Source organism: Aythya ferina (genome assembly GCF_964211825.1).
Source record: "Aythya ferina genome assembly, chromosome: 3".
Lineage (NCBI taxonomy): Eukaryota > Metazoa > Chordata > Aves > Anseriformes > Anatidae > Aythya > Aythya ferina.
Genome location: NC_140298.1, coordinates 117,516,416 through 117,542,907, shown reverse-complemented (window position 1 = coordinate 117,542,907; position 26,492 = coordinate 117,516,416). Strand labels below are relative to the sequence as shown.

At 38.8% G+C, this 26,492-nt stretch overlaps 1 protein-coding gene across 10 annotated transcripts in view; it reads left to right on the top strand.

Annotated features, from left to right (window-relative positions):
* The window catches only part of MSRA (methionine sulfoxide reductase A), a 271,927-nt gene that overhangs the window by 158,444 nt on the left and 86,991 nt on the right, over positions 1-26,492 (top strand). For all 10 annotated transcript variants that reach the window (XM_084514427.1, XM_084514426.1, XM_084514428.1 and 7 more), the window contains 2 exons: positions 6,933-7,037; positions 23,396-23,502. In XM_084514427.1, the coding sequence (XP_084370553.1) occupies positions 6,933-7,037; positions 23,396-23,502 (212 nt within the window). The remainder of the gene's footprint in view (positions 1-6,932; positions 7,038-23,395; positions 23,503-26,492) is intronic.

Genomic DNA, 26,492 nt, shown 5'->3' with positions numbered 1-26,492 from the left:
CATATGAGATGTTCTGTTCTATTGTCCAGGAAAAATGTCAGACTAATCCTTAAGGCAATGCTGCTCATCCAGTTCATTGATCTCTGCTGTGCAATACAACTCAACCAGGGATAACCTGTATCACACATCGCAACCAGACTGCCGTAGAAATCAGGTGTTCCTCCCAACACACATGGTAAAGAAGCTTTCCACTGACATCTGTGAGAAATCACTGGAATATTTTTTGAAGATGAGATTCCTTTTGAATGAAATTAAATCCGAATATACTCTCCTGGAGCACGCTTTCTGCACTCCAGCTGTGAATGGCATTCAGTCCACTGAAGTGAGTCTGGTGTGGTAATCCCTCCTGAAGGCCTGGTAGTGTGGACATTTGCTGGTAGAGTGGACTTTCAGCCTAACGAGGACCTAACGTATACAGACAGTAAACAAGATAGTAAAGTTTTGCCGTCTCCTTTTGTACTACAGGCTATAAAAATTTATTTTATTATATTTTTTAATGGGTTCTTCAATGTAGAATTGAAGAAGGGAGGGTCAGTCAAGAAGGTGCTGCTGGTCCCGGAGCCCCCGTACTATGAGGAGAGGCTGCGAGAGCTGGGGCTGCTGGGCCTGGAGCAGAGGAGGCTCCGGGGGAGCTCCCCCATGGCCGTCAGTACCCGCAGGGAGGTGCGGAGAGGCCGGAGCCGGGCTCTGCTCAGCGGTGCCCAGGGCCAGGCCCAGAGGCCCCGGGCCCAGCCTGGAGCCCCGGCGGCTCCCCCTGCCCCTCAGGCAGCACTGCTGGGCCCAGGGGTGCCGGAGCCCTGGCACAGGCTGCCCCGAGAGGGGCCGGGAGATGCTCCTGGGAGAGCTCCCCGAGCCCAGGCACGTGGGGCTGGGCACCATGCTGGGGCAGAGGGGGACAGGGGCACCCAAAGGTGCCCCCAGCCCCAGCCATCCTGGGAGCCTGCAGTTCTGTAACAAAGTGCCGGTAACAGTGGTTTTGCTGCTGACAGGGCTCGATTCTTCACTTTCACCAATTTTCACTGTGGCCTTTATTCTCTTTATTTTGATACCACAGAGTAAAAAACTCAGTAACTGTGATAGTCACCAGAAATACATTTCACAGTAGACTCATTGTTCCATTAGCAAATTTTTTCTTCTTAAGTTTTCATTTACTGTGTCATTCATCTGCCCTATCCTAAAACAAATAGATAAACTTTTAGAAAATTGTCTCTTCAGATGTACATATCACCTTGTAGCTGTAGTATGTGCTACCTTCTGTAGGCATTAGAAGTGGCCTTGGTTCTTGAGATCTTTTTCAGGCAAGAAGTTTCTAGCAGTTAAACCCAAGTTTATTTAGATTAACAACTGCAGAGTTGGCCCATGGTCATAAACTGGTTTCTTGCTGTATAGGACTGACATATATTTTAGCACAGCTGTATAAAACAGTGTGGATCACACCGAGAAAGTAAAGCATTATGTTTTGTAAAGCAGTGAATCAGAAACTCACAGTGGATAACGAGCCAAACATAATCTCTTATTTCAATGCTGACAAAGTCATTAGTGTTTTGGGAAACATAAAGAAAGTGAAAAAACAGTAGCCACATGTTAGTGCCATTTTATACCTGATATATTTTATTGTTATCTTCTAAACAATAGGAAAATCACCCCAAAAACTGAATAGTGGCCAGGAAACAATGAGTTGCAGAAGGAACATGCAGGGGCTGGCTGCTTACCATCTCTTCACGCTGAACAACCAGGGGTTTTTCAGATTACTAAATACAAGCCTGCTCCAGAGAAATTCCCTGGTCTGTGTTAGCTGCGAAGTCAAATAATATTGCCATAAAGGACCCTTCTTCTCTTAAAAAACCTGTTGGTGTGTGGTTATTTCCATTCTTTTCACCTTCATTACTTTGAAGGTAAAAAAGTAAAAGTTAAAAAAAAAAAAAAGAAAAGATATAAAGATCCCCAGGCTGTGGGTTCTCAGTGTGTTCGTGTCTAACCTGTTTGTTTATTTAGCACACTGCTATTTTACAGAGAAGCTGGAGATGTTATTAGCGATATCTACAAAATAAAAATTCCCAGGGTGGTTTGGAGAAGCAGGGCCTATTACTTTTTCATGTAATACTTTGCATATTCACTAGGGCCTAGGCTTTAGCTAGCACAAATAGTTTCAGCTCCAAAATCGATAAGCTCTGGAATGTGCGTCAGCTGAAAATCTGCTGCCCGTTCCTTTCAGTTATATTTAGACATTTACATTTGTGTCAGAAAATATGAAGCTGATGAAGAGTGTTTTGCACAAAAAGGGAAAACTATAGACAAGAGCACAAGCTGAGAGTCCAGTTCTTAGCTTTAGCATTTGGGCTGCAATCACCTCGAAGCCAAAGTGCTTGAGCCATAAAGGTGCTGCCTACAGAATATAGGGACTGAGGGGCATGGGTTGCCCACAGACATATGTCCAAGCAGTGGTTCATCCCAGCTGCTCACTGGGGATTTTTCATGGCCAGAATTCTGGTCTGGGGATTGAGTGAGCCAGCACTGGGCTGGTACCATGGTAACCATTTAGCAGTGTGGGTGAAGAAATCCCAGCACCTGTGCCTGTGCCTTGGTGGGATTTATTGTTATGGAGCCATGGTGGAGTTGGCAGCAACCAGCTGGGTTCCTGGATTACCTGTTTTGTGTGGGAAGAGATGGATGCTTCAAAATGGGTGGCACATCAGCTATTGCTTGTAGGAAAGCATTTAGAAACCTCTCTAGGAGCCTGGTAGCTTTGCCCTTTGCCAAGCTATGGTGCCTCCTGCTTTTCAGGATTTAAAACCATGTAGAGCATCTTCTGGATTTAGGCCCCTTATTTCATTGGGTTAAGAGACACAGCCCTTTTTATTAAATAAGTGGGACACGAGGGAATAGTTTAGGCATTGGTTGAACTTTCTAACCTAATTCAGCCAGGGCTGGACTAGCTGGAGAGGCCCATGTGCCACGTGGCAGCACCATAGCAGCTGGGTGGCTGGGTATTCACAGGTGAAGTGCTCCGCAGCCAGCCCTTTGAAGTTGTTCCACTTTGCAGGAAATAATTAAATGCTTACTGGATGCAGCAACTTGAAAAGAATGAGCTCGCCTCTATAATCCGTTGGCTTGGGCACTCACCTGGGAGATGATTAAGAAGGTGAAAATCTAAACACTATTAGGAAGAAAAAAATTGAAAAGAAGCACCGATGTGTCACTCAGATGTCTTTTTTGCACTGCTCTTTACAGGAACGTTTTTGCCAGAGTTTGAATCCCCACTGAAAGAGCTCACTGTAGCTAATCCTCTGAGAGTGGCTATGTTTTCTAAGTGGGAAATGGATATAGGATAAACAGACAATCTGCTGTTGGCACACAGCCCTCTCTGCTATGGTGTAATAAAGTCTTATCATCTGCAGCGAGGTTCTTCTATGGCTAAGCTCCTTCTAAAGCTGAAGGAGAACTCAGCACCATAACTGGCAATCCGATAATGGCACCTATAAATAAAGGATTTATATTTGCCCATTTAACAGCAAATTAAATTATAGTGAGTGATTCAATAAATTATTGAAAAAACATGGTTCAAAGTTTGAGCTTTTTTGAGAGGAGGCTTCTAGAAATATTCATACTTGTTAAAACTTTTGGAACTTAAAATGAAGCATGCTTTTACTGTGGAACATTAAAAATCAGCTAATTAAAACCAATAGGTGATCTGAGGACACCATGACTCTGACTTAATATAAATGAACGTTTCATGATAAATTCTGAGAGCTGAATATTACTGAGAGAATAGCATCCATCACTGATCAGTTTAAATTGTCTCAGCTGTTCAGTGTTAGCTGGTTCAATTTCTTGTTGAAAAACGTACAGCTTTTTTGAGACTAAGTGGGTTTATTGTTTTTCTTTGATTACTGCCTCTCCATTTTAAGAAATCTTACAAAGAAGATTTGATTAGAATTTTATTTTATTTTATTTTACAATACAGAGGAGTGGTTAGATCTTTTCATCTCTGCTCTGTTCTTTTGGTGCTGCAGTGTACCAAATGTGTGAAATCCAAACTAAAATGTGATCGTTCTGTTTTTGTAGTCAAACTTAAGCCTAATGCAAAAAGTGAACTAAGAAGGCAAAGAGGGAGAGCCCAACGTTGGTTTATTTTTGTCACTTTTGCTGCAGCTGAGTTGTGTTCAGCACCAGTGGGCTACCAGTTTCCATGTGCTGCTTAGGGTAATGTTGGGCTATCTGTTAATTCCTTGTTGTAAAGCACATTGTACCTGCAGAGAGATTGTGCCTTTTCTTTTCCTCTGTCCCCGATACTATTTTCTATCCATGCTTCTTCCAGGAAAGCTTGTGGTTAATCTGTCCCAGATGAAGCCTTTTACCTCTCCGTTTGCTCACGTGTACCCAGTTGATTGGTATGGTTTCGACTAAAATTGTTGGGAAGTAGGAGTCCTCACCACAAATGACAAAGATTGTTCTTAATAGAAATAGCCATGCCATATTCTGAAAGAAAATCCACTAGGTAGTGGAATAGCTTTGAGGAAAATTAAAGGTGGATCTGATAAGACTAGCAGGTATTAGCTCCTTGCTTTTCCTCCGAGAACGAATATTGATTTTAAATATGCTCTAGGTTCTAACAGTCTGTTAGCCACACATCTGAGGATTTTTTTTTCTTGAGGTCAGGCTATAGTTCTTGGAGCAGCACTGTTATTTCCTTATTCAGAGGAAAAGAAGAAAGCTGATTCTTTGAACTTCTGGATTAGTCAGAGCAGACAGTGTTGACAAGATGTAATTGCTGCTTCAACTGAGAGGAAAGGTAATGCCTCTGTTGTTTTGAAGTTCTTGAAGAAACTCTCTTGTGATCTAAAGCTACTCATCTTAGACAAGCAATTTGCTCCTGAGTGGTAAGAACCTTTCATAAGGTTCACATTGGCTTAAAAAAAAAAAAAAATGAAGTCAGAAGCCACTCCTTAATCTCTTTTTAGTTACAGAAAGTAGGTTTGCCAAAGCTGGACAAACCACTGTCCATTTGCTCTCCTGCTTTATCTCAAGCAACAACAAAATTCCCAACCTGGTCTTCATCTAAGGCAAAATACATTATCTCCCCTGGTAATCTATAACCAAAACCACGGTCTACTTCAAGCCATGGAATCTGGAATAAGTTCCTTCCCTGACCTATACTGGCCATCAGTTCACACCATAATATAGAAAGACCATTTCACTTTATTATCAAGCGAATTACCTATGACTTTTACTTTTATTCTACTAAACGTATGATCCCTTTCTGTTAACCTGCATTCAAAATTTGCCTTCAGATGATGAGTGGCTAACATTGTCTTCAATAGGCATGTGAAAGAGGAATTGGGCCATTGTTTGCCTGGACATTATTCTGGTGGACACGGTGACATGGCTTTAGCTACAGGTTACATATAACTCATCTGTTTTTGCCTTTCAATCTCACTGAGCCTATTTTTGTTGTGTTGTGAAGCACACTAGGTAGAAAGCAATATGATTTTGTCAAAATTTTCTTTACAGGTATCCCAGATGTCTCCCCTTTTACTCCTCTGTGTTCTAGGCTAAATTTAATCCTACTCTTTTAAATCACTTTTGATTGCCAGCCCACCCCTCTGGGCCTCATTTAAGTTTTCTTCATTTCATCTGGCCCAATTAACTGATAAAATGCTGTCATACTTTTCCCTGATACATCTCTTTAATATGTCCTAGCATCTTTTTTATTTCTTTCTTTCCACTATTTTTTTTTCCAAATTTCTCTTGGTACCAAATTGGTATTTTCACTGAACACTCTTAGTTACTCATAGACTCTGATTTTTCTTACATGGTGACAGCTAATTCAGAACCCATCAGTGGGCTAGATTCAGCTGGTTGTTGCACTGCATGAAATTCCAGACAATTCTATTGAAGTCAGTTGAGTAAAACCAAAATTTATGCCAGTGTAAATGAAATCAAAACCTGGCATAGTTTGAGCAAGTAGTCAATTATATCCCCACCAACAAGCAAATCTCGCTGTCCAGTTTACTTTTGTTGAATATTTCCTTGTTATGATTTAAATGGAGAATAGGATATATATTTTCTTCCCGCTCATGGAGTTATTACGACACCCGAAAATGCCTACATTTATAAACTCTTCATGTGTGCTTTTGAAGCACTTGGTACCGTGGACTCACCCTGCGATGTCTGAGTACTCATCAATCTAACTTAATTATAACTGAAGAAAATTATGTGGCCAGATCGTTTATATTTTATGAAGCTGGATCTTTTAATAATATTATGTGTTTAGACAGATAAAGAATGAAAGAATCTGAACCATAAGACAACTGAAAAATAGGAATAATGTATTCAAATGTGATCTAATACCTGATGATCTTGCTTGAACTCATCTGCTGTCATAAAGTTCAGTCAGGCTCTTTAACTCTTTTCAAAGCCCGTTGGCATCAGTAGGTTGGATGATGTGAAAGTTTTGATTTTTCTGTGTGTGATCTTGTGTAAACACACTCTTGAAATTTGTTTTTATAAACAATTATTTTATCCATATCTCAGCTCATGGCAGGAGAAGCCAGTTTCCTACGGTAAAGACAATGTAGATGTATAAGTTATAGATCTATATGTATAATTATGTATAATGGTTGAAGATGTAGATATATAATTCTTATTTTAATGTTCCATTTAGAATAGTTAATAATATTTAAAAAGTTTTCAGGTACAAATATTTAAGAACTATTCATTTTTTTTTCCTGAAAGTTGACAAAACGATGGCCTTGTCCAAACTTGCAGATGTCTTAAGAGCAAGAGGCTTAAATGCAAATGATGGTAAATCAAAATGTGTTTAAAAAATAAAAAGGGAAACAAATAATTGTGCTTTGGATCTCAATATAAAAAACTGGGCATGCACTAGCTAATTCTTGCTAATAACATCTGATTTTATTTTGTCTTTTAAGGTAAAACTGGTCACACAGAGGCTGTACGAGTAGTATATCAGCCAGAAAACATCAGCTTTGAGAAACTGCTCAAGGTCTTCTGGGAGAATCATGACCCGACACAAGGTAGAGTGATGAGTGAGCCAGTATTTAATTATCTTACTAATTACAGCTGGGATAATTAGTGTTTGAGCTGCATGGAAGAGATGAACCTTGAAATCACACTGGAGCTCAAGAATATGATTGCAGACATTTATTGACAGAGAAAGAGAGGAAGAGAGAGAATGAGAGTACAGAAACTCACAATACCCCTCCTCCTTTACAGCTGTCTGTGCTGGGAAAATTCCCACAGAGAGGCACAGTAGACAATAGAATTTTTTTTTTTCAGCTTTGATTATGACAATTTCTTCTGTAATACTATCTTTTGTCTCTTAAATTAAAGCATATTTCTTTGCAGCTTCAGAGCTGGCCGTTTTATCTGTGCTGAGGACCTTTATCCTTCATAAAATTTTTTGTTTGTTATATTTTCCAGTGTCAATGACTATCTTTTATGTTTAGAAAAAAGAAAAAAAATAATAAAAAAGATGTAAGTGGAGGTGTGTTGAGGCACCAGCAGAGCATTCTAGCTATTTGCCTTATTCAAACCTTTTGATTTAATTTATCTTTCTTGGAAGAGGTTTTGTGATGACATTATACACATCTGTGCAAACATAAATGGGAAACTGTGTTGAGAAAACATTTTACATGTTTATATAGTTTCAATAAACATCATGCTTTCTAGCATTTTCCAGAAATATTACACACAGTAACTCATTTCAATATTTTAACAGCTATCATAATTATGCCACTTGTTACCACATCTGGGAACAAAAAATGCAGATGATACCTACAAAATACAATACCATCCGGGGAAGCAGTACCTCTGAGAAGGATCCAGGGGCTATTGTAGATAAATGTCTTCCACTGAGCCCAGAGTGCAGTGGAAAGACAAAAAATGGCTATTGCATCTCCTGCCTATATGAACAGTGAAGCCTTAGTCAGGGGGAAAGTGTTTCCTGGGGACAGTCAGTAAAATCTCAATTTTTTTTCTGTGTTGACATACTAAGAATTATATAGAGATACTGCTGGGGATTCAAAGAAAGGACATAAAAAGGACATAGAGCCTAAAATACTGGCCTGGTGCTGTGAATAAACATATTCAACTCATTGAGATATAACACTTGATGCCTCATAGTGGGGCTGACAATCCAGCCACTGGCGAGCCAGGACAAGATTCAGTAGCTGGAACTTGAAGTTTCAGAGTTTCGGAATGGCAGAATAGTTTTGCAGATAGCAGTGTAATTAAGCATTGGAGTCTTTTTCTATCACCATCATTTCGAGCCTTTAAGATGAGGTCATTTATCATCTTACAAAAGGTGTTTGATTCAATTCACAAGAAGAAATTCTGTATCTGTGTGTGAAGCGTGATGGCCTGTACTGGGATCTGTTGGTTTATGCTCCTCCCTGATCAAACCCTTCCTTTTTACTTGTATCAGAACAATTTGCCTGCACCATCCTTGAAACTCTCACAGCTCTGCTTTGAGCTTGCATGATGTGTCCATCATGGTTCAGTACCTTTGTGGTTTGCTTCTAGGGATCAGGATGGAAGTTTTACCCCATCCTACCACTGGTTGTTTTTTGGTCTTTTTTTTTTTTTTTTGCTGTTGTTGTTCTTTTCTTCTTTAGATTGTCAGGGATTGGCCATAACCAGATGCTGGCATCTTAGTAATGGACTGCTTGTTTTGAAGCAGCACAGAGAATCCTATTTCTAGGTAATTGGACCATGTGTCTTGTTCACATGCTGGGATTCATCCCCATTGCCAGAGCTGGGAGCTAACAACCAGGACTATAACAACCAGCACTATGAGGAATGGATTTCTGCTGAAATGATTTGGGAAACTACCATTCTCTGTCATTTTTGTAGTCTTGGCTTTGACAGCATATGGTTAGTCTCTGCCTGTGGCACACATGCAGTAGGTTGGTTTCTAAAGTGCTTTGGGTTGATTGAAGTACTTGTGCTGGACTTAATGGTATGTGGGCGAGGTGTTACACATAGGTTAGACCAGATGAACTTTTAATTCCTTCTGGCTTTAAACAAAGTAATATGATGAGATTTTATCTTTGTATTCGCTTTGAATCCTCACATAACTGAGGTTCTAAACAGTTCCAGTCCGTGCTTTCAGAAGAAGGTTGGATGCTGGCAGATGTATGATTCACTTCTTGATTTCTGGCAACTGGGGAAACATCACCTAATTAGCCTGGGCACAGAGCCACACTAATGTGGCTGTATTCCTTCTGGGATGTAAGCTAATATCTCCACATGACACTGTGCTGTGAAGATACCCAAGTCATTCACAGCTACCTCAGGCATCTATGTGGCACTGCACTGCTTGGTCTAAACATGGCTAAGCCTTTATCTAAGCTTGGTTCAGTAGAATTTCAACATGGTCCTTCAGTAATAACTTGCAAAAAGTGAGAACATTACTTCCTGCACAGAGATCTTGGCAGTCACTGAAGCTTTTGTGTCCTCCAGACTTGGCAGATTGCTTTACCCATGCATATTTACGGTTGCTTAATACTAAACTCTCTTCAAGGCCTTTGTAAAGTTCTTTACGTCTCTACAGCCTTTCTTCATTTGAGAAAAAAACAAACCACAAGGTCCCGATTTCAGGTTTCTTTGTTCTATAAGATAGGGATGCTATGCTTATATATGTTTTTCAAGTTTGAGCAGTTAGCGGTAGATCGATAAGGTGGAACTGTTTCTTCACCTTGATTTGTACCTACTCCCTGCTTTTATCTTGCTATGGGAAATGTGGTTTTATGTAAAGATACGGAAAGTGAAAATTATCTCCCTGACCTAAGATATTTTTTTCTTTCCTTAAATTCAGCTGTGTGCAAAGTCTTATTTAGCCAGCCTAACATGAATGCAGCTCAGTCTGTCAAAGAGAAGGTTTTTACTAAGCAGTTAAATTAGGGAGATTTCTTATTCATGAAATTCAGCACACTCTTTAGATGAATCCAATGTCTCATACAGCCAGCAAATGTTGGACTTTTTGAGAACAGTGCTCACTCAAAAATATAAAAGCTTTGTCTGTGGCACTGCCTTATCTTTCCCCCAGAAGTCAGGTTAATGCCATCTAAGCCCTCCTACCCCCTGCAGAGACAATGGACTTGTCTAATTGTTATAATGTCATTAAACATAAAATATGGAAATATTCATATGTGTTGTTTCAGATTCTGTTGCAATTAAAGACCTTTCAAATATCAATCTAGGTGGTACCAAGTTGCTAAAGAGTACAGACTGGCAGTCCATTCATTATTGTAATAGCACATTAATATTCAAAAGTTCCTGCTTTCCAAACAGTTGGACCTCCTGCCTTCAAGATGAGGCTGACATCTCACTGGGATTCAAAGTTTCTCTGGGAGGCAGCCTGGCTCTTGTTTCATGAAGCTCTTGAGTCTGAGTATTATACAGAAGTCTACTGAAAAGCAGGAACCTTTGATCAAGTCAAACAGTCTATGAGTTGAAAGAGATTCTCCCAGATGAGCATCTCCTAAGTGTGGGGCCCTGATAAAGTCCTCCTTGACTATTAATTTAGGCTGTATTTTATAATTCATTACATTTGGGATCCTGAAAAAGCAACAAACAAACCCCTGACTTCTGCCAAGTGACATATGGTTGTCATCTCTGTTCAGCCTCTAATGCACAGACCAGAATTCCTTCTCTCCTAGGAATAATCTTATCTATAAGAGGATTGCTCTGTGTAGCTCTAGAAGTGCTTGAGGTGGTTGTTTCTTTGTGACTGATAGTGAAAAAAAGAATGAATGTGTTGTGCTGAAAATACTGCAAAAGAATTTTATGTCTATTCGCTCTGTGCACCATATAGACTTGTAAGGTTTAGAGAGGAGTAGGGCAGAATCTGTATTGCCCTATTTTTGCACTAAAAGAGACAATCTCAGAGTCTTGCAGATTTTTAAGATATAAGCCTGCCTGTCTCCTTCAAACTGCATCCTTATGATGGTTCTGCCATGTGTCTAGAGGGATGTGGACTTTCAGGCCATCAGTTTGTCTGCATTGTGCCTCAGCCTGTAGTTTCATGATTGCTTTAAGCTAATCTTTGTCTTATCTGATGGGAAAAAGAGCAATTTTCTTCTCTCTCCTCGACCTGTCTGTAGGATGCCACCTCTTTCTTTGTGTGGACACTGGCAGTCAAAAAATTCTCAGATCAAGCTGAAAGGTGACCCTGAATGAGCTGAAATGTAGCTTTCAGCCAGGACTCACATTGCCAGCAGCAGGGCTGCTGGTGGGATGGCCCTTCTGGCACTAGCACTGTCCGGCAGCATGTGAGCCAGTTGGGAAATCCAACCTTGCTCGTGTTTGGAGAAGAAGATGTCATATTTTATCAGATCAGAAAGTTTGGCCACTCTGTGGGGAGTCTATTTCTCCAAGACTTTGGAAAAATCTATCTGATACCAGAGTAGTCTATCATGGTGCAACTGTGATTCCCATTAAGCGCCCTACTGTTCATAATTACCCTGATCCTGTGTGAGGTTGAAGTCCTACATGTCAGAGATTTCAGCCCTATCCAAAGCAGCTTTAAAGATTCTTTGTTGCTTGCAATAGCCGAACGTGTCTTTTTAGCAGAACACAAAGCAAATGCTATTTCCTTCTCTTGAAAACATGTTTGGGGCCAGTGAAAAATCCACTCACATCCTTAGCTCTCTCCTCTCTTGATTACAAGCCAAAACTGATGCTCGTTTTGGTAGTTCTGCTCCCTGTCTTTATCAAGCACACCAGTCCTTCCCAGCCCACAAAAAATAACAGCTACACCTACAGTTCTTTGGGGTAAGCCCCTTTGTACACAAATCCTATCCTTTTTCATGGCTGCTGTTTTTTTGGTTATATTTCTGATACAACAGAAAGAGCTGAGGAGAAGGCAGGACTCCGTACCTTTGGCAGTGCGGTGAAGAGCAAAGATGCTCACGGCCACCACTGCCTAGGAGGTTCTGGAAAATTACTTTTAGCCGTATTGATTCTTTGAGTATGGGTACGCAGAGAACCAAAGTTACTGGTAAGTAATCTCATTTGTCCTTTCCGTCATGAAGTCCTTATCTTGCCTGTGTTTGTACAGGAAATGTAAGCAGAACTGGTATTTTTCCAGCAGTTGAGGACCATCTGTACTACAACAAACTCATCACCCGCCAGATTCATTCAGAACACCTCTTAGTCCATATGTCTTGTGTATCCACGATAAAGAAGAGATGTATGAGCTGTTTCTCCTCCCTGTGACCTTCCAAATAGTTTGGCATTTAGCCTTAGTGCTGATACATGAATTCTCCAGATTAATATCTGGTTTTCATTGTGCTGACCCATTTTAGTTGCAGAGGGTATATTTATTTCTCACCAGTTTTGAAGGACTGTACTTTTTTTAGACATTGCATAAGGAATCTATCATCTGCAAATAATTAAAATTAGACACTAGAAATGACATTGTATTGCTAATGAGCAGATGTGTCTACTTATACCAGTGGAAGAACAGCTGTACACATAAAAAATGCTACAGCGACCCTAAACCAGCATTATGTATTCTGCTACAGGCCTGTAACTTCATTTAGAGATTAAAGGGAAAAAATAATCTCTTCATGTAAAATATAACCTTTTTTTTTTTTTTTTTTTTACATTTCTGTGAGTCTCTTCCCTTTATAATTTGAATGAATGAAATTCGCAAGTCTCAGATTAAAGCACAAAACACCTTTGTCTTTTATTTCAAATGTTATTGAGACCTAATAGTTTCTGCATTATTGCAAGGTGTAACAAAAAAACAGTGGAAATACAAATCTATTGCCACCAGACATATTAAATATATTCAAAATAGAATTACAGACCCCTGAGGGAGCCATTCCTGGTCCCATACTCTTCAATATTTTCATTAATGATGTGGAGGATATAGTGGAGAGGATACTAATTAAATCTGCGGTAAAGATAATGCTAGAAGGCTCTTGGAGGAAACAAATAAAACACGGCTCTGTGTTGATAAATTAAAAAAGCCATGGAAATTGATATACTGAGATAAAAACAAAGATAAATGTATATTGGTTCATGCAGAAGTGAATACTCAGTAGTAATATGCACTCTATGAGTTGATGGAAGAGTTCTCTATTACCTTCACATACTTCTAACTCCTGCTCTTAGCAATGAAGTCTCAATGGTGGGACACAGTTGACTAGTTCCTAACCATCCCACCAGCAAGCAGTTTAGTGGACCCTTGCTCATAATTAATTCCTAAATACCTGTGGTCTATACTTTTTGCAAAATACTGAAGATACTTTTTGCCAGTGGTGCTTAACCACTACTGCAGTTTGAGGATGCAATTTCCTTTCTTCCATAATCTGAAATGCCTTATGTTATGTTGCTCCCATTCCTTGCCCTTTCTCTAGAACTAAATATGCATTAAAAATAAATACTTTTTACTTGGCAGTTTTGCATCCCCAGGAATTTCAGCTGTCATGACCTTATTTGCATATTAGACTCTTTTTATACATATAAATGAGAATAGACTTTTTCTGACCTAAATTTCCCGTTTAGGAGCTGTTGTTTTTCCATGTCACGGTGAAAAGCTGAGATTTGACTTTGCATCTTTTGCAATGAAGGAGAGTCTTAGCCAGTGCAGCGGTCACTGAGATGGCTGAATAGTTTGCATTACGAAGTGAGTGTTGCTGAATCAATTCTGGCTCAAGGGCAAAATTCTTTCTGGGCTCTGATTCCTTCTTCATTTTAAACTACTTCTGGCTTATTTATTTCATTTATGGCAAAGATGTGTTATTTAGTTCTCCAGAAATACTGAAAACTAACTTTCTTTTTCAGTTTTGCTAAAGTCAGGAAAATGGTGACTTGATAATGAGAAAAGCCATGGTATCTGTCTTTTATTCCACTGAAGATGACACTTTGTCTATTATGCTGCAGTAAACATACACCTAGCACTCACCTGAAGGGATTCCTTTTGTTCATAATTTCCGTGCTGCTAAGAACAATTGGAAAACGCCTTTATTCTGTGACAATCTTCCTTGGGGTCACTTCTGTATTATTTCTCTATTATAGAATAGCTGTGGTTGTAGTAGATGAAAGGAAGAAGAAAAGGAAGGCAAGAGGAAGGGGATCTTCATTTTAGTGCAGCTTTGTTCATTTGTTCATGAAGTTTTGAATGAAAATCCGGACTTCTCAATACTTGACTGTCATCAGTAGCTTTCAAACATCCATGAAATCAAAGGGTATGTGGTGTGAATAACAGCAGCTGGATTTGCATGTACAGTTACACAATTAGAAAAGATCAACCTAAGAAGGTCTTTTTCTGCAGAATTTTGTGATGGACTGTTTGTCTTTCTACTATGAAAGCAATAGAGAAAGTTAAAACAAAATAGTACCAAACATTCTTTTCTTCTTCAAATAACCCACTAGTGAATTTACTGTACACGGGTCTAGAAATCCGAGGCACTGAAGCATGACATCATTAATCATAGTTTATGGTGATTATTAGTAGGCTTTTAATCTTTGTTTTCATGTATAATTAGGTACAGGAGGTCAAAGCCGACTCTCTTCTAAACAACAATATTTTCAGTGAATGACTGTTTTTCTCTGCCTGCAATTTTCTCTTGCATATTTATAAGAGCATACTTGTCTGTGTTTTGAGAGAGCAGTGTCCCATGAGTTTATCTGCTGATAAAAGCAAATGACAACACTGTTATTTTTATTATCTCTAATTATTTTTATTACTATTGCAATAACACCTGGTGGATCACAGTAGGTTTAGGTTCATACTGCTAACACATGCCAAAATTTAGGCATGACATTAGTGAGTAACAGATAAATGAAGAGAAAGGAGAAAGCATATAAAGAAAATAATAACAAATCTGTGTGATTCCGTAGCTCAGCTCCGTATAGTCTATGATCAGAATTTCTGTGTTTTTTAATTATGTTTTCTTGCAAGATCAGTAGTTGTGCAGCTTTTTGTAAGCACTGCAACAGAGCTAGTCTACGAAGAAGAGACACAATGAGAGCTCGACACCAATGCCTAAACAAACATCTATTGCCACACTGGATCCTGTGTGCACTTTGCCCATCTTCCTACTGTGCTTTAGGAAGTGTGGGGCTCCCATATGCCCTGTGTCTTGTCCTCCAGGCTCTTGCAGATACATCTGCTCTATTCAGTGGTGAATACTATCTTAGATCAGATTTCTCTGACCAGCATAGACATGTCAGGTGAGATAAAGCTTGAGGTAAAGCCACCTAAATGTAGATGTTTTCATAAGCACAGGGTGTCTCGGCTTCCATGACAATCAGTGGAAGTCAGGTCAACACAGCTGTCTTACCCCAAATTAGGCATCTGTGTTTGGGCAGCTTCTTGTTGCCTAAACCCGCAAGCTTAATTCCAGCTGCATCAGTTGCATTCAGTACTGTTAAAAGATACTACTTTCACTTCTGTCCCAAGTTCATCCAAGTCTAAAAACTTGTCAAAAGCTAATCATTTAACTTTTGATTAAAGTTAAGCAAAAAAATAATTAAAAAAATCCCCTACAGTAAAATTGATGCCATTAAGGATGACTCATGTACATATTCACCATTCCATTTGCCTGTTCTATCCACTAGTGGTAAAGATGTATTTTCAATTAATAATTAGAAATAGATTAAAATTCCCATCTTCCAGTAGCATTTAATACTTTGTGACATTCATAAAAAAATAACCAATGGTTTTATGTGGGCTCAGGTAGATCATACATTTCATTCAAAGTTCAAAGAGCATTCCAAAATGCATTTAAGCAATGTTCTGTCTGAATTAATAAATAAGCATATAGGGAACTCTTCTTTCAAAGTCTTCGTTCTAATTGTGTAAAATACTTGAACTGTCTTGAGAAGAAATTTGATGCATTTTATAACTACAGAATAATAATAATGCTAATAACAAGTGAAGAGAATTGGTTAAAGATAGAGCCCCAGTGGATATACTACCATTATTTTGCTTTTGTTGTAGTAGTGTGTTGGCCATCTGTGGTGGGAGCAGACAAGATTTCTTGCTGCAGCAAATTTGTAACAGCAATTCATCCCATTCCCACAAAATGTCATTAATAAAAAGTGATGGAGTGTGTTCTCCTGTGTGTCCGTCAGTACTTTGGGGTGTGTTATGGCATTAATGAATCTGATGACTGAAAATATTCTCTGTACTTCAAGAGCTTCTGGTATTTCGTTGAGTGAGTGTTGTATTGACTGTCATCAACAGCTCGTATTTACACTAGCACTGGCAATCTGAAGTAATTATTTTGTGATGTCTTTGCCCTTGGTGATACTGAAAACTGAAGAGGACAAGGCCAGCCTTCTCTAGCTGATGCTACTTTGGGCAGAGGGGTTGGACTAGAGATCTCCACAGGTCCCTTCCAACATCAGCAAATCTGTGACACTGTTTTGCCTTACAAGCTACACCAGAAAACTGTGTAATCTTGTGGTTTGATGAAGATTAAAGACAAAAAAGTACTTTTCATCAGACATTTTTGTGGCTGAAGTAAATTTTTAAAAAACATTATTTTAGCCATGATGTTCTAAGAATATATGAAGTCAGAAATTTTAGGGAAAGCTTGTATTTCGTCTTGATTTCAAGGCAAAAGGGGAAGAACAAAACTGTAGTACTTCTTGGCACTGAAAACCTTCAGTACTGAAAGCTTTGTAAACCTTGCTTTCTATTGATAATATGACTTTCCTTTAATATGTACAAACTCATTATTGTATTGTGACCTTCTGAAGAAGTGCTTTTATATTGCATTTATCCTTCCTGCACCCCAGTACCTTGAAAATCATCAAGAGCTCTCAATCCACAGCACTGTAACTAACTCCTTTTCTATTAACATTTTTCTCCTTTAATCATATGCTATAAAGAGTTTTACTTTCCCCTAGCAACTTTTAAACTGTATGGATGTAATCATTACAGTGAGTGATGACATCAAGCCAGGGTGACATGGTGCAATTGATTTTTACTAAATAATTATATGATGAGCTGAAAGAAGGAGTTTTATTAGTCTTAACTCAGCAAGCATTGATTGGGGAAAAGAAAATGACCAATCGGTACATCAGGTTTCTGTGGGTATAAGAAAATAAGTGACAGCTGCAGAAAAGTCTATAAATCACAGAAAAAAATTATGATAAAAATAAGAGCTATGAACTGCCCTTTAAAACTTCACTGGGTGGCACAGAAGAGAGTAACAGACTTTAGTCATTTATCTCCATTATACTTGGGATCCTCTGAGAATAACAAGGTTGACGAATGATGCCATTACATTTTTTTATTATTTTTAAATGGAGAGAAGATAAGAAGTGTTGTATAAGTATTGCTTTCAAGTCTTTAGAGGGTTGAGTCTTCAGAAGAAATTCCTGATTTAGCCAAAGAAATAAATAAAGTACATTTTGCTTCAGCCTTCTGTAGGAAATATATTCAAAAATCACTCTTTGGGAAGAATTTTCTCGTTTGTAATGAATTCTCCATTTCTAAAGAAAATAATAATAAAAATAATAATTAAGTATTGTTCTGGGAAATATGTGCTTTTATTAGAGTGTTGGATTTACCTATTTCTTATTGACCTTAAGATACCCTGAAGTTAGATAGGAAGGACAATGACCTACCTAAGCAGCATCTCAATAAAAACTCAAACTTAGCATAACAGCAGGATAGTTGCTTTAAAGGAGCAATGTTTTGGCCCCAGCCAAGAATACATAGTAGCTTTCAGAAGGAATAGAAACTGAGGGAAAAAGCACCTACTAGTTGCATCAAGGCAGGGAAGTTTTCATTTGTTCGGATCATTCAAGTCAAAGAAGAACTTGCATTTACTACTTTGATACCAACAAGTTCCAGAATAAAGTCACTCCTATACAGGTGCTTCAGATGATATCAAAGTGTTGGTAAGAGGGCTTTCTAGAGCCATTTATTTTATATTATCTGTTATCTATATTATCTATATTTTCTATATTTTGGCAGATAATAATTTCTCCAGTAGCAGTCTGCATGCGTGTTTGCATTACGTGGCACTCTCAACCTGGGAATTGTTCCTTTTGCAGAAACTGGGATAGCATCACAACTCCCTGTCCTTTCCACATACCATCCTGTGCCCACAAATTTCTGTTTCTCCTAGTTATCACATGAGACAGAGCAAGCGCTTGGCTCTTGAGGGCATTTTTTGATTAATTGGTGTTCTAATCTCTGCTGGCAGAGTGAGGAAATTTTATGGTCTCCAGAGTGGTCCAGGCTGCACAGCACTGAGTTGCTTTGGTCAACCATAGTGAAATTCCCAAATATGATCCATGTCCAAAATCTAAACATACTTAGAGCTCCAAATGCCCTCATCTACCCTGGTTCTCTAGAGACAAGAGTTTACAAGGACTGGCCAGTGCTCACACAGGCACTGTGCTTTGGGCTGACGCTCTTTGGCACCATGCAGCCTTATCCAAAACCACATATTCCACATATTTTTTTTATCTATCTATTTTACTCTCTGATTTTCTATCAGTTCTGAAATCAGGCTATCTAAATGTCCCTATGATGGGAGATTTTTAAAGCTGTCTTCAGCATGACAGCTGATTTTCTCTGCCTCAGGTATCAACACCAAGTGCCAGCCTTTTGACTCCGGGGTGTGTTTGTTCCTGTTACTGACAGATGCGTTCCTGATCATCGGGTCAGAGAGACAGATACTTGCATTTTCTGCCAGTTACTGTCTTGCAACCTTTGGCATTTATAAAGTACAGCCAGATGAAACAGGGTGATCTTGCAAACCCCAGGCTGGCTAAGGGGATTCTGATTTCAGTCTCCTGTAGAATCCAAAATGGGGCTCAAGGACGTTCTTCTGTTCTCGGTCTTCTTACAGCAGATAAAACTCATGTTACCAGATAAAAATCACCTAGGTTTTGGCTTCTTCTGCCTCATGGCAAGGACATTGGGTAGGCCTCAAAACACTGCCTGGTTATCTCTAGTTAAAGAGATTCTCATCAGCACTGAGAACAAGCCCTCCAGGTGGGTTTTGGTGACCACGTGGCCCAGGTAGGATGGGACATGTAAGATGACTTTCTGCTTTCAGGCCCCTAGAAGACTTTCCTTAAACTACCTGTTGGAAAGAAATGGGCTTGAGATCAGTGTATCTAATGCTTACAGCCATGGATGAAGTGTTTTTTAGTGTTTCATTCTCTCATTGCAGAGTTTCTGAAAGAGTTGGTGAAGGTCTTTCTTCCTGTCAGAGGCCTTATCTCCCAGTGTAATACATTTCGTTAATATGTCTAAGAAGCAATCTGGTTATCAACTCAGCCTAGAACGAAAGTTGAGGAAGGTCAGGCCCTAGTGACACATCTACCCATATGTTAAATCCTTGAGAAAAAGAGTATTGAGAAAAAGAGTATTGACTACATAAATTCTATCCCTAAACTGGCAGATTTTGCAAACAGAGTGACTTTTAGATATCCCACAGAACAGTTGGGGGCAATCAGCATTGCCCTGCATAGAAGATCCTGCTGCTCTGAAGGTGTTCAGCTGATGTTCTGTAGGAATATTCCTTCTTCCAGTAATGAAGATTTAGACAAACCTCATACACTGTTTTGACTTGGAATTAAAATTACATGTGTCTCTTGAACGTGGAATCTGATACAGGTGAAAAGAAATAAATTTCTTCAAGAAGGCAAGAAATTTTTCTGATAAAACTCTTTGTTGAGAATTTTTGCTGGAAGTTAGATACTGAAATGCATCAGTTAGTGGTAATAAATCTTGCTTTAAGCCATCCAATCCATAATGTCAAAAGCTTTACAAATTTTTCTGTGGAAATGTATCAAAAAATAGTGGTCATTCAAAGTCCTTTCAAATCTTGATGCTTTTATAATGTCAGATTACAGTTTGCAGTAGATGTCAATTTTGAAGGTGTCAATTTTGTTTAATTACCTGGGAACTTGATCATAGGGTGAATAATTTGAAGCCGATTGGGATTATTTGTGTTTTCAGTTGTATTATTAAAAACTTTGAACAAATGTTGTGACTTCAGTGGAACCATTTGGGTACACGATAGATAAGAAGTCAACTCGTCTCAGCACAGAACTTTTGCAGAATCTACTGTGTACCCAATTTAGCTAGAATCAATGGCAGCAAAGTTGACAATCCCTGACAAGAATGTTTTTTGATATAGCAGTACACAATATCTTCCAATACCTTTAGCATCCTTATTAAATTAGTCATATTTTCTCGTTCTTATTTGAAGCCTAATGTGTATAGCTGTGGTTTTATTATAACACAGAGGGATAGAATAATAATAATAAAAAAAAATCAGACAAAGTAAGAACAATATTCCAGAAAAGGAAAGAAAGCTAATTACAGATGGTATTGTGTAATTTTTAGATAGTCAAGCAGAGATGATTTTAGATTTAGTTGACTTTTTTTTCAGACAAAGATGAGATTGTTAAGCTCAGTCATCCTACCACTGTTGTTTTGTAAATTGAATTTCCTGCCTTGTTTGCTACTCATTGAGTTAGTGGATCTCAACAAGTGTGAGTTGCCAGAGGGTTTTACAAAATCAGTGATGGACCCTTGAGAAGTAAGTTTGCACATATGAAGTACATCACAAATAGCAGCAGTAACAGTAGTAACTTGATTATGTCTATACACATAGAATTTATTTTATTTTAGCATTTTATAGTCTGTGTCTTAGTCAGACGATGCATTAGCTACTTATCATGGGACATTTAGGTACAAATTGATTTAAGGAACAAGTGAAAATAAATGACATTTTAGCTTAGCTGAATGATCACAGTTAGGCTACACTTTTGGGTAATTCTTACACTACCTGTTCAGTCTTTTTTGTAGCTAGTGGGTGGTGTAACATTGCAGCCAGCACTTCAGTGCTAGTAGGGGCCACTATTGTTGCACCGTCTGACCTCATCCTTTACTCCTTAACTCTATGATTTCATCACTGAGCTCATAAAGCTATGGTATATTTTGGGGGAAAATATGTAGCCTTAATGTAAAGCCTTTGCAAGAAAGAGATGTGGGTCTTGGTACACTGTTATGGTGATGAATGCTCTTCAGTGTTTCAGTGTTGCCTATTTCCCATCTAGATTTTGTGTACTGTGGCTTTCAATTGTCCTACCTAGTTATGCAATTTTGGCGAGACTAAAGAGCTTTCTTTTCAATAAATTAATTAAGCTGACAGCTTCCCTATTGCTATGTGATGGTGGCACATGCATATATTAAATGTTTGCTTTCACCGTGCACAGGAATTCATGCTAAAATATACTCTGGAAATACATGCATTTCTGGCATTCGATATAGGAATCATCCATTTATAGAGATTTTTGTAATCTGCTCCCCAGTCAGTTGTTAAGTAGTTTGTTAAGCAATAAATAGATTTGTAGAATGCTAATGCTTAAGCACAAGCATCAATCAGCGTTAACATATCCTGGCAAAGCTAATGCTTTACTGTCCTGTAGTTATTTTTCGCCTAACTATTCAGTAGCACTGACTTGTTAAGAAGTCTCTACTACCCTAAAATAACTTGCGAAGTAATAAGCAAAATGTTGTCTGCCTTGCAGACCATACTATTAAGTATTGATGAAAGAAGTAGTTGTCGTTCCTATATATAGTAATGTAACATTTTGGTGTTTAAAATGTAACCCAAATAACATGAAAACTCCGTAATATTTTTCAGAATCACATTCAGCCATAAATATTTCAGCCAGCTTTCATTTGATATTGTACTGTCCTTAAACCAGTTTTCTTTTTCCTTTGAAAGTACAAAAGGGATAAAAGTTATCATATTTTAATAAACAGTATTATGTTGATAGCATCTTTTCCTCCCCCCAGCATCACAGGCTCTTTTTTCACCCTCTGCCCTTTGCTAGGGAGTACTGGGACCTACAGCTTTCTTCTATTTTGTCTCCATAGTCCTGACAGTTGATGCTAGTCTTCAGTGGGATTTCTGTAGCACAGGGACAGTTGGAAGACTCATCCTGATGATTTCCATTTTGCCTTGGGTTGTAGACATTTGGGAAGAATCAATTGCTTTGAGTCTACTTCAGAATTATGTCACCCAAGGTATTTTATTCACCCACATTCACAGAAAATGTCAGGCAAACTCAAAAATAAATACATTTTATTACAGCAAAGCAAAACATTATTTTTTCAAATGAAAAATTGGAAATAAAGTTACGAAAGGCTGAAACTGCAAAACTGCAATTCCAGATCAGTCCTAATGCTAAAGCTCCTCTCTAAGGCTTTATGGAATGAACTGCAGCAGAACTGGCTTCCAGTATTGCTGCCTGAGGGAATGGGAATGTGTAGCAATGCCAGGCAGCGTTGCCTTTGGCCAGCATGGCTCCCTAGAATTGCATCAAGCCAAAGCATATCCAGGCTAGCCACCAAAGGGAATAGCAGTCTTCCCTCTGCTTTGGCCCATTGTTTTATACTTTTGAAGGTAGAATCTAGCTTTGAATTTGGAAATATGTACATAAGCAACTTCATACAACTAATCTTTTGGAAGTACATACATCAGCAATAAAGGGGCTAATCCTTGTACCAATATGGTATGGTTTCTGGGAGTTACTGAGTATGTACAACTAGGGTTTTGTTTTCATAATGTTAGATGTAAAAATTAATATACTCCTGCCATCCATATTATCGTGTCTAAGTTGGAAATAGAATTTAGTGGAGTACATATATACCTTTGTTTTCTACTTCTGCCAGACTCTGAGGAAGTGTGTAAGGGTTGCTATTACTAAGCATTACTCACTCTAAAAAGGTATGAAAATAGCCATACTTTCTCCAGACCTTCTTAGCACATTTCTCAGATTTCATAAGAGTCATTTCTTCTCTCCATAAGTAGTGGTGCTGATGGTAGGAATTAATAACTTTGTTCCAGACTTAATTCAGCAGTACTTGCATAGCAGTCTTTTAGCAGGAGCGTTGTTTGTGAATAGAGGAGAATGTCTAGTTATTTCCATGGGTATTTTGAAACTTTCTCTCATTAAGATATAACCCTCCAGCACAAGAAAATTCTTAAGCAGTTGGTAAAATCAAAGGTTTTTTAATAGCATTTGCATGGTTCAAAATAAGTATTTTAAGAGTACCTTGATTACAGTAACTGCAGCTTGATTATTTAAGGTTTTACATCTGTGACTACCGTGTGATTTACCAAAATGTAAAATGTTCACATCTTATTTGCATGTCATTTAAAAAGAGATATTAGAGTTGAATCTCTTAAGGACTATTCAACCAAAGAAAGGCTTGGACTTCATAAACATATACAATGAATATGCACAGGAGAGATTGTGTTAACTCAGGTGTATGGAAAGTCCTAAATTTCAGCCCACCAAATTTATGCATTGCAACCCAGCCTGCCTGGAGCATGATCCTCATGGTGTGGTGTATTTTCTCTCTCTCCAGGAATGCGACAAGGTAATGACTTTGGCACACAGTATCGCTCGGCCATCTACACATTTTCTCAGGAACAGATGGAAGCTGCCTTGAAATCTAAGGAAGAATATCAAAAGGTAATGCTGGGCAGGGTGTGGAATTGCTTCACATATGAGTGAAGGTCAAAGAAGTTGCCAATAAGCACAACATCACTTCTTTTGCTATGTGTTTTCTCCGTGTTGTTTTGGAGCTCCTCATTCAAATATTGAAATTGGATCATACTTGCTTTAAATTCCAGTTTTTCTGAAAAGGTTAGTGTGTATATGTGTGAATAGTTTTGATAGCTTTATGCAAAAAGAAAATATTTTGTTACTTGTGCAGTGATAGGTGTAATCTCTTTTAGAGATTTTTGCATGTGGTTGCACCAGAGAAAAAGTCAGTGATCTTAAAGCTACCAAAGTGAATCTAGGCCCCATATTCTGAAGGGTGTATCCAAAGTCTGAGACATGAGTTCTTGAATTCTGGGGGAAAGTCCTGATCAATCTGTGAACTTTGGAACTCAGCATCACTCACTTGCTGATTGTAAGTTGCTTCTACTCCATAAATTCCTTTGTTTAAATGTGGCAGTCAGTGACTTTACAAGACCATTTGTTTTGATGCTAGGATTTGTGTGAGAGAAGATTGACTATTTCCTTTCAATACACAATCCTATTTTTCTCTGGAGATGGATTCTGTCTCTTCTCTGCTGTATAAGCTATTATAGACCTGGCTTTAACTAGAGGCAGAGAGGTTGACGTGTCCTACCTATAGTGTTGCAGCATTGTAATTACTGTCTGATCTGCCTTGTGGTCTTGCAGTACAACATACAGATTCTACAGAATGTAGAAACATAGAAATTCTTACAGCTTACATGAAATAATCTACTCACCTTGGACATCAATGCAACAGGAAAAGTAACTGTTAGGTGGTACTAAGACTATATGAGCTTTCGTGCTTTCACTTGTACTATGACTCCATTAAAGTGTTATTATGTTGAAAAAACAAGGATTTGGTGACTATCTGATGTTAAAAAATAAAAAGCTGTGTTTTGGTAAGGGTGTATCAATCAGAAGCGTGTACCAAGGCATGAGAAGGAAGTGCATGTACTGAACTCTTGTGCAGCATCTTGGTTTTTGTAAGTGCATGTGTGGCATCAGTGGGCTGATCTAGGTGTGCACTGGTGGGACTGGTTTGTACATACATATTACAATACATGCAAATTAAGTATTCGATGGCATATATGTTTTCTTCTGAGTAACTGAACACAGGCATAAGTCAGTCTTGCAGGTACACATCTTTGTTAACAGCAGTTTCTGAAGACCTGGTATTCGTATTTGTCGTGCAGAACTTCTTTCTACTCGTTATTTACCTTAGATCCATTGCTTTTCCAAATTGTTTTTAGTTGCCTTTCATTAACATCTGCAGACCAGTATCACACTATAAATCTTACAGCTTTCAGTTTGCTTTCCCAACTCTATTATTCTCAGCTGTTATTTGTCATTAAATTAATACTGACTTGAAAACAAAATTGCAATGCAGGAGATTGCAATATGATATTACAGAAATTTCCATCATCAAATAGATTTTCTTAATGGCACAATTTAGAATTTACCTACTTTGAAGTCTATCACCATTTGAAAAGTGTGTATAATCAGTGCATTTATATAATTAGGCACTACTCTGTAAGTGATCACATGCATAGTTTGTTTTTTGCACTAAAGTAGGAGGAAGGAAGGGACTGTGTTGCCAGCTAAGGAACCACAGCAAATATGTACTGGAATTCCTAGAGGAAATGCAGTTTCCAGTATTATCAACAGTAGTATCTACAGTATTTACTGTGGTATTGCAGTAGCAGTAAAATGTTTGTGTTGGAAAGACACTGAGCAAACAATATGTTCAGGAATCCCTTTTCATATTATATACTTTGCATTACTTTATTTTAAGGAAATGTAATTGTATTTATCGCTGTATTTTAAAATAAATACCAAGTTCTTTTTGCAGGAGTACATACTTTTATTTGCACCTGATAACGACAAATAAAAACACGTGGGGATGGCATAAAACTTGGGTTTTCATTGATAGTCAGTGATGAATACCTCAAATGGGGGAAGGACTAGCAAGTATTAAAAGTACAGTAATGTAAACAGGTATGAATGACTTTATGGTTTTCTGGTACAGCAAATGAATAAAAAAAAAGGTAGTTTATTTGTTGCTGACTGAATAATTGAGCATGTACTCTTAGATGTGTTTGAGCTGAGAACCTGGAAGAGAGTGAAGAGTTGCCTCCAAATCAAACACTATGGAGAGGAATGGGGAGAGGCTGGGAGAGGAATGGTTGGAGAGCTGCCAGGCAGAGAAGGACCTGGGAGTGATGGTGGACAGTCGGCTGAATATGAGCCAGCAGTGTGCTCAGGTGGCCAAGAAGGCCAACAGCATCCTGGCTTGCATAAGAAGCAGTGTGGCCAGAAGGGCTAGGGAGGTGATCGTCCCCCTGTACTCGGCTCTGGTGAGGCCGCACCTCGAGTACTGTGTTCAGTTTTGGGCCCCTCGCTACAAGAAGGACATGGAGGTGCTCGAGCGGGTGCAGAGAAGGGCGACGAAGCTGGTGAGGGGCCTGGAGAACAAGTCCTACGAGGAGCGGCTGAGGGAGCTGGGCTTGTTCAGCCTGGAGAAGAGGAGGCTCAGGGGCGACCTTATCGCTCTCTATAGGTACCTCAAGGGAGGCTGTAGCGAGGTGGGGGTTGGCCTGTTCTCCCACGTGCCTGGTGACAGGACGAGGGGGAATGGGCTTAAGTTGAGCCAGGGCAGTTTTAGGTTAGATGTTAGGAAGAACTTCTTCACTGAAAGGGTTGTTAGACATTGGAACAGGCTGCCCAGGGAAGTGGTGGAGTCACCATCCCTGGAAGTCTTTAAAAGACGTTTAGATGTAGAGCTTAGGGATATGGTTTAGTGGGGACTGCTAGTGTTAGGTCAGAGGTTGGACTCGATGATCTTGAGGTCTCTTCCAACCTAGAAATTCTGTGATTCTGTGATTCTGTGATTCTGTTTTGCTAATTCTTATTTTTATTTTTTCATAAAGCCAGGTATG